Below are 9674 nucleotides of genomic sequence, written 5' to 3' on the forward strand. Positions count from 1 at the left end.
CCAGTGCCACTTGAAGGCCCCTTTTGGTGCCAGGGAACCCAGGTCCCTCCAACAGGACCTGACTGCTCTGTAGCCCCCTGCCGTAAGGATTCCCAGCAAGCTCAATCTCTTTCTTCCACTCATTAAAAATAAACCAAATGGTACCCAGATTTAGAACACCATGAAAAAGTTAAGGGAAGAGATGGAGGCACCCACCTACACATCTCTCCATTCAGAGGACTACTCAACAGTTGCTGTGGAGTTATAATTAACATACTAGCTTAACTTGGAACAGAAATTTCTGGATTCTCTTGCAGTTCACACAGCAGTCCCTATCTTAGCCCAGAGTTGCATCCCAGGTAGGACCAGATCCCCTTGCTGACTCCAAAGGCCTTCTTGGTGTTCCTCTCTGGTTTGCTGCCATCACCCAGCCCTGGCTGTGGCAGGTGTCGCCCTAACCGTGGCTACAAGAAGACAAAGGGTTGCTGTGCACTGCCCACTGACCTCCAGAGGCCCAAGTGGTCCCCACTACCTCCACAGCACTGTGTCCAGAGACTCTCTGGAGCCAGGGGATTTCACTTCCACCCATTCACTATAGCCTTCTAAAGATGGCTGCCATTATCCTGCCAGAATGTTTGTTTCTTTACCCACCGGCTGCCACCCTGGGATTTGAAGCAAAGAGGTGCAGTGAGAGATGTGTGTACGCCTCCCTACCTCTACAGTGAAGGTATCTGCCAGAGGCAGGGCCATAAAGACATGAAGAGGCGGGTAATGAGGGGATCAGGTTTTCGAGGTCATGGTTTTAGTTTCACAGAAAGTTCAAGTCCAGCCTGGGCTATATAAATGTATATCTCAAAAACAAAAAAAAAACAAACAACAACAACAACACCCCCCCTCCCCCGCTCAAAAAACAAAACAAAACAAAACCCAACCTACAGTACCAAACAAGAAGTCTCCTCCTTTAACAGAAAAGGGAACTGAAGCTCAGAAAGAATTCTGTTTATGGCTACACTTACTTCCTGGTAGTAAAAAGACCAGAACGGTTTGAGAACTCTCTGCTCAGGCATCTCACCTTGTAATTCCAGAGACAGGTCAGAGTTTTCCAGCTGCTAGAGAAAAGTGGATGACTCAAAATGCTTAAGGCTTAAGGGTCTGGGGGTTCTGTACTAAACAAGCGCACAGACTACCTCCACGGCTGAAGCATGGGTCAGACAGCATTGAAAAAAACCTATACTAGGCTCCCGGATGTGAAATTCCCCAGCCCTGCTATCTTTAAGAGGACAGGAATAAGCACTCACTTTCCAGGACACTTCCCTCAAAAGCTGGCCAGGGAAGCTGGGCATGGCGCAGGTGAGATGACTGACTCAGTGAGGAAAAGCTCCTGCACAGCCTGAGAACACAAGCTCACATAAAGGAGGGAGGAAAGAGCTGGCTCCACAGAGTCATACTCTGACTTCCAGATATGTGTCCCCTCTCCCCCCTCCCCCCAGCCACACACCACAAATGTAAAAAAAAAAAAAAAAAAATCACTTGAATGAGGAGCTGAGTCCAGGGTGCCCAACTCCTGTTGGAATGCCAACATTCCCTAAGAGGGGCAGGCTGTGAGCTGGCACACCCCTCTGTAGGCATTCATTGTTAAATGGTGCCTCTCACCTGAGGAAACGGGACCTTACAGAGCTTAATGTGAGACAGTGAATTGTAAGAGAAGGAGGAAGAAAAAGAGCTGGGGTTTTAATGTTTTCCACAAAGATGGCCAAGAGTAAAAAATAAAAAAATCTCCCTCTGCCTTCAGGGTAGTTATATATTATACTAATGGTAAAACATAATAAATACAAGGTACTCAATAATTAGTGACACTTTCCACTGATAGTATTTTACTGCACAGAACTATCATTTGAAAACTTCTCATATTAGATGCATTGTATAAAAGGACACTGGTGGGTAGGTGAGCCTACAAACCCATTCCTGTAAACCTCAAGAATCATACTAAGAAGTGAGTCAGGAAAGTTGTAATTACATCCTCATGAACACACATAGTGGGCACTTTCTACATGGGAACTGGGGGCAGACAATGACCAAGAGGAAGCCCACTAGGCACACTCACATCCTTCCTAACTTGAGGCAGCGGACACAGTTTCGCATTGCCCAGGCTGACCTACAACTTGCTCTACGGCTGAGAGCAGCCTCGTGGTCTGGGTCCTCTTGCCTCTGTCACTCACCATCAACCCCTACATACTTCACAGTGCTGTTTAAAGCCAATCCTGCAGTCTGCTGTTTTCAAATGTGCAGCACAAAGTCACGGTTACAAATTAAACTGACATTAGGGTAGAGCCCAAAACAGTGGGGCAGTAGAGGGGCACAGCCACATGCCACAGGGTAGGGGGCATAAGGAGGAGACTTGGGAAGGGTCACCTGATGCAACTTTCCTGAAGGAGTACAGATGGATGCTCCTGACCCTGCAGGCCCACAGATGCTGGAGTTCCAGGACACCATCCCTGGTCTCTTTTCTTCCTAAAAATTACATGCATTTTCTATGTGTCGGTGTGAGTATATGCCATGGGTGTGGCTGGTGAGCCCAGAGGTCAGCAAAGGGCATTGGATCCCCTAGAGCTCAAGTTACAGGAGGTTCTAAGCCAACTGACCTAGAGCTGAGAAAAGCAGCAATTGTTTTAACCACCGCACCATCTCTCCAGCCCCCGCGCTCTTCAGTGAAACTTCAGTGTCTAGACTTGATCTGGACTGAGTGATATAAACAGCAAGGAGCAGAGAGACTCACAGTGTGCTAGGTTATGAGCCATGAGCAGTCAGGGAGGCTCACCTCAGCACTACCACACTAAGGTCACAAGTCTACACTGCATGTCCACTGAGTGTCAACTTTAGGTTCTAGAATGATAAAGTGAGAAGAAAAAGATGTAAACTAATAGGCTTTGATGCACAGCGATCGTCAGAAATAAACGAAAAGCACAGTGCTGAGTTCTTGCCTTTCCAGCTCAGCCTTTCCTTCCCCCATTACCAGTCTCGGCACAGCACTATGCACCTGTTCACCCACACCCCAGGGTGCACTGAGTACTCAATAACACACACACACACACACACATGCATACACACACACACACACGCTAGTGCTCCTGTCCACCCACACCCCAAAGTACACTCAGTACCCAGTAACACACACACACTAGTGCACCTGTCTAATCACACCCAGGAGTACACTGAATATTTGAGCTCTCTCTCTCTCTCTCTCTCTCTCTCTCTCTCTCTCTCTCTCTCTCTCTCTCTCTCTCTCTCTGTCTCTCTCTCTCTGTGTCTCTCTCTGTCTCTCTCTCTCTCTCACGCACACATACACTAGTTCACCTATCCACCCACACCCCAGGGTACACTCTCAGTAATACACACACACACAGACGAACACACACACACACACATACACACACAAACACACTAGTGCACCTGGCTACCCACACCCCAGGGTACACTCAGTACTCAGGAATACACACACACACAGACACACAGACAGACAGACAGACAGACACACACACACACACACACACACACACGTGCACCTGACTACCCACACACAAGGGTACACTTAGTACTCAGTTACAGTCACACATACACACACACTAGTACACATGTCCACCCACACCCTAGGATACAGTCAGTACTTGGTTTACACACACAGATATGCTCATGGATCAAAAGTCTACTCACTTTTTTCTCTGACCACCTCACCTCTCCATTTCCCCCAAGCACAGCTGTCACAAGCCTGCACCTTGCACACATCTATGGAGCACAGGCTTTCCTCACCACTGCCTCCCTCACCTCTACTCACAAAGCCCCACACAGTGCTCAGCATCAAATGCTTTACAAAAGCATGTTGCAGAAATAATAGAATGAAGAGCTTATCAGGGAGGAAACCTGATCCCGATCCCGTGAGGACTCCCGGGTTAAAACTGTCGTGTAGTTTTCAATTACTAGGGAAAATCACCTCTCGATCCTGGTTTGCATGTTGTATAATACGATCAGAAGAAGAAAGTCTATTTTTTTCCCATTACATAGCTTAAATTAGACTCAGTTCAGTGGGGAATACTGCACTACTTAAAGGAGCCAGAGCTTCCCCTGAGAGAAGGGCTTGGTCAGGACTGACCTGCTGTCATTTGGCTTAGCACTGTCCTGCCAGATCAAAGTGGAAGTGGCACTCACCCGGCTTGTTGCCTTCCCGCTCGTGGCCAAGCTGCCCCTTGGTGTTTACACCACATGTGTAAACCTCCCCGTCCTCCAGCAGGAACACGGAGTGGTTTCCTCCACATGCCACCTCCTTGATGCTTCTGTCGGATACAAAGCGGCACACCTGGGGCTCAGCGACGATGCCGCGCAGGTTGGAGCTGATGCCCGGTTGGCCCAGAGACCAATACCCCCAACACAGCATTGTTCTTGTCCGTCAGGGAGTCATATGCCTAGAAGATAGTTTTGTTTGTAAAAACACGGAGTTAGGAGAAAAAATGATGTAAAGAACAAGTTTTAGAAACAGCAGAAGAAATCAAGTAACAAATGCGACCAGTTAAAACAACCTTCCCACGTGAGCAAAAGATGTGCTGGTCCTATGAGAACCGGCATAACAAAACCCATTACTTTTGTTTTAATTAAAAATGGCCCTCTCCTAATAATCATCATGTCTTGCATCTTAAAATAAAACACGTTACTATTATCAAAAGTAGTTCTATGAGCTCTAAAGATGCCGTTTTGCATTTTAATAAGCACTTAAAATGCAATTTTAAATTAATCTTCTTTACATCACTGCGTGAACACAGAAAAAGAACACGGTCCACATGTCACTGACAAGGAGCAGAGTCCAGGCAACTAGGCGAGACGCTGCACACCACTAGACAGTGATGGAGGTGAACTTACCTCATATTTTCTCAATGCTCCTATCTTTGGCGTTTTCCTTTTTTTTTTTTTTTGAACGAACCCTTTAGGTAGACCTACTCTCAGCTCCATCAGCAGCATGTTGCCACTTGAAACAAAGTGCAAAATGCTGGGAGAAACAGCTCGCTCCTCCCTCTCATCCATCACCAATACGCAAGTCATAACTCTCACCCTGAAGCAGACCCTTTGCAGAAACAAGCACTACATCCCTGTGGGCCTGCTTCCTCAGACATGGCTACGCCTCCACCTGAGCTGGTAGTTTCTTCTTCCTACTCTTTGAACTTAACTCCTTCTCAGATTTGTAACCCCTTCCACAGAGATCATAGAATAATGCAGGCTTCTTCCATTTCACGGAGCATCAATTTTGGCTCGGTGAGTACTGCTGACGCTAGATCCACACGTTTTTAAAAATATGCCCTCACAAAAGACAAAATCTCCTCTCTCTCTACCAGTTCATACACACCAAGGAGGCCAGAGAAGGTGGAGCCCTTTTACAAGACAGAAAATGGTGGGAATTCTTCAAAAGTTCTTTTGGCTCTTAACTATCACTACCGTTGAAAATACCAAGCAGGTGAGTCCTCCACTGAAGAAAATACCCAGTGAGGCTCTGTGGTTCTGAGAGAAAAGTTCAGCATTTTAAAAAGAAAGGTAGGAGATCCCACGTATGTCATAAGGAGCATGAACAAGGAATGAGGGCATACCAGTGGTGGAGAACTCACCAAGCTTACACAAGACCCCTGTGGTCAATCCCCAGCATTGCAAACACAAAGCCAAGGAGGGTTCCTCCTCTTCTGAGATGCCAGATGACCGAAACTGTAACACAGTCACATGCCTGGCCAGTACAGAGTGGGAAGCAGTGGATTTGAGAACAGTAATGCCTACCTAGCATTCAGTTTGATGCTGCCTGTAATAACTCTTCAGAATCTCAAACATCAAAAGTAAAAACATGACATCCTTATAGTAAGTGATTTATCAGTATGGGAACATCAGAACCTTGGTGAGGGTGGGCTTGTACAAAAAAACAAAACAAACAAGCAAACCAAAAAAACCCAACAACAACAAAAACCAGAGTACTCCCTGAAGACAGAAATGAAGATTGAGGACTATGAGGAAACCATAAATTTTAGGCAAATGACAAATGTTTAAACATTGCATCTTGCCCTATGAATTCTTGACAAATGCAGAAGACCTCTAGTCAGCAAAATTTGTCATTTAAATCACTTCATTTGGATATTAAAGGGAATCTTCCAAAGACTGGCCTTAGGTACATTCAGATTGCATTTCGATTCTCAAATGTGTTTAATTATAATATTAAATTTTCTTTTCTAACAACTTATAGCTGTATTGCCCCCAACTGAGAGTCACTTTCAGACTCTGAGGAAAGCATCAGGACATCCAAGCTGTACTGCACACATTTTAGGTGTCCTACTTAATCGTTGCCAGATCCTAAGGAAATGACAGTCTTACTGGGAACTATAGGGCTTGACACCACATGTCAAGAACACACCATGAGCCAATCCATGGGAAGAATTCTAACTTCTGAGCACCTAAGGGCACAAAACATACAGCCTTTCTGTGCAAATGCAGCATTTAAGATGGGCAAATCCTTCTTCCTCACTTTAAATCAATAGCTACAAACAGATGATAATCCAATGAATTTAACTGTTTCAACGCTTCTTGACAACAGATGGAGTACTGTAGAGTACTGTCTCCTTGACGGTGTTCAATTGTGTGTACAAGGTAATTTTACAACTGCACTATAGTAATTCTAATTTATTCTTTGAGTTTTTGAAGCTTTTGACAAAGGCACGAAAATATAAAAGCAAACTTAACTCTCTGTCTCAACCAGAAAGTACTGCTTCTTCCCAAGAGTTTAATGTCTTGTCTAGATGCTTGACTAAAAAAGTGTTAAGCTTAACTATTATTCTTTGATGAACTGCAAAGATCAGGGAAGAAAACTCTAAAGCACAGAACAGACAGAGAGGGTACAAGGGCAAGACCACATCATTTGCTCATAGTGGAGCTTCCCGGGTTGCTCAATGCTGACTCACACTCATTTCCTTCTTCATTTTAATGTTATGGTTTTGTCTTCTCTCCTATCAACAACTGCATTGGAACCACAATATTACACTCTCTATCAGGTACTGCAATAATACACAACTTACTGTTACATCCTGTCATCATCGTAACAAGCACTTTGGGATAAAGCAACACTCACAGGGCTTAAAACTAACTATCCATGCCCCCACAGCTGGAGGCAACAGAGTCATACTCTACATCCAAGACTGAGGACACCAGTGGCCACACAAATCCACAGGTCGCCTACAATTCCACAACACAAAAATACTTTGGGGATGACTGAATTGTAGTCTATATACAAAATGTCTTGTAATACTCAAAATAAATCTGCCCTCTGAGTGCAGAACTAGCTGTAATATAGAGATTTGCAGCTACAGGATTAGCCAATAGAAGAAAATGTGTCTGGGGGCTGGAGGTGACTCAGCAGCTACGCGTGTTCACAGTGCAAGGAAGAGGTCAGAGTTGCGCTCCTACTCAGATGTTAGCCAGAATTCCTCCTGTAGACTCTTGATGGTGTGGCCAGTGATTGTGCTACTCAAAATGGCCCTTGAGCGTAGAGCTGACGTGTCTTGTAGACACACTGGGTGCAAGAAGGCTGCTGTGCACAGAAAATGAGTGCTTTAGGTGAGTTTTCTCCATGAATAAACTAAAAGGCTAGTTTTAAGTCTCTTAATAATCAGGAACGAAAACAAAAAAAAAAAAGAAAAGAGAAAAAGAAACGGAAAATTCTTCATCTTTACATTAAGCCACCACTCCCAAAAATGCCAGAGTGTATGACAATGACACAGAGACTGTGTGGGAACAGCAGGCTATGAGGATTCACACCACAGTGCTAACAGAGGCAAACGGTTAAAATACCAACATCATGTTACCCAGATCAAGCAAGGAGGAGACCCTCCTCAACTAGAGCATAAACGGATGTACAATTAGTGGTAATACATACTAAACAAGAGTACATAAAGCAAGATTATATATATATGAGTGGTGACAAAACCACTTTGCCCCTCTCTTGCATCTGCCTGGGAGTACGGTTTCCACGAGTCACTAATGTGGAGCGGAGCTCATGGCAGCTTTATAAAATGTAATTATTGGCAATAATGAGAACCAACTATTTATAGATAATCAAATGAACCAAATTTTTTAAAATGTACTGTTCTAGGCACCTACTTTTGTTGGAATTGGGTTTGTTTTACTTGTAATAAAAGAAACTACTGACTGATAATAGTAACAATTACATCATTAAGAACAGCAAGAATTAAGACTTAATTTGAGCTTATTCTGAGTCAAATTCATAAGTATTAACTCCGTTTAATCTTCTATAATATTTTACAGATACAGAAAGACAAAAAATGACTACACACACATAACATACACACACACACACACACACACACACACACACACAAAGGGAAAAGCAAATGAGACACTGCTGAGGGAGGCACTCATGGGACCACACTCAGCCTGCAGAACAGCAGGACTGAATTCAGACTCTAGGCTCGACCTTTCCAGTAAGGAACCTACATGTTCAGTCAAATGCTCAACATTCCCAAGAGTGCCCAGAACTGTCCACAAAGAATGAAAACCCTGATTAACAGTCAATATGACTATTTGCTATATGAACAAAATTATTTCTTAGCAGTGTAGAGGGGTAGCTAGGCCTCTACTACAGCAGTCACTAAATTCACCTGGACAATTGTCTTGTTTGAATTCCACAACGAACAAGCAGCCTCCAGGGCCAATTCTACAAAACACGGTGACCAATGGGGGTCCGAAGCATCCCAACATCTATGGCCTCTCTCTTCATTATTTTGGAGGAGTGTGTTGAGACACAGCTGAACTCTCAGTGCTCTGGGTGAGTATAGCCCTAGGTGGGCAGCCTCCAATTGACTAGTAGAAACATTTTAGGAAGAAAAACAATAAAAGAACAAAAAAACTTGGAAACTTTACCTCACTTGAAGAAATCTCCATGTAGCCAAGTAAAATGTGCTTGCCCAGAGAAACAGTAACCTCAGACAAGAGGCATCTCTGTAGCAGGGTTCTTTGCCTTATTGGTAATGTGGCTGAGGTTATTAGCATGTCTCAAAATGGCAGCAGGGGGCACTAAACTAATGTGGCTCTCAGGAAAGAAGTTCAGCGAGTTTAAAAGGAGCCAGGTAACTGGCCATGGTGGCCTGCCAATGCCAGCACCTGAGTGGCTGAAGCAGGAGCATCAGGAGTTTGAGGCCACTCTGGGTAACACAGTGAGACTCTGTCTCAAAAGGAGAAGGACCACAGCACCACCCAACCACTAAGTCACCTTTCACTTACAGACATACTCGCTGCTCGTCGCTGCCAGTCTCCATGAGCGTAACCTCGAGCTCAGCCACCTCTGTGCATCACCGATCTCTCAGCTTCTCTCACCCACTTTTCTCCATTCACCTCCTTTGCTCTTAGGGAAGAGTCTTTTATTTTCCTTCAAAATATACAATTCTGGCACCTGTGACAAAAGAACACAGAGCCACACCCTTGTCCTACACACCCTGAGTCTCAGCCTCCACTTCCTGCCTCTTATAGCAAAACAGAAGCAGAGATGGCTTTCAAAGGACAATTTTTTCTGGGTGTCCTCACACACACCACGGTCCCCTTTTCCTCACTGAGTCTTGGTAAAGACTATGAATGGTCAAACAGGCCAACTCAGCTCAAGTCCCGAG

General features: G+C 44.7%; 1 protein-coding gene across 1 annotated transcript in view; it reads right to left on the reverse strand.

The window, feature by feature from the left end:
• Herc3 (HECT and RLD domain containing E3 ubiquitin protein ligase 3) overlaps nt 1–4448 on the reverse strand; it is an 81004-nt gene extending 76556 nt beyond the window's left edge. Inside the window, exon 1 of the mRNA XM_051152266.1 lies at nt 4183–4448. Within this exon, the coding sequence (XP_051008223.1) occupies nt 4183–4408 (226 nt within the window). The 5' untranslated portion in view covers nt 4409–4448. The remainder of the gene's footprint in view (nt 1–4182) is intronic.
• Nucleotides 4449–9674: the final 5226 nt, after the last annotated feature.

Source organism: Acomys russatus, chromosome 10 (assembly GCF_903995435.1).
Source record: "Acomys russatus chromosome 10, mAcoRus1.1, whole genome shotgun sequence".
Classification (NCBI taxonomy): Eukaryota; Metazoa; Chordata; class Mammalia; order Rodentia; family Muridae; genus Acomys; species Acomys russatus.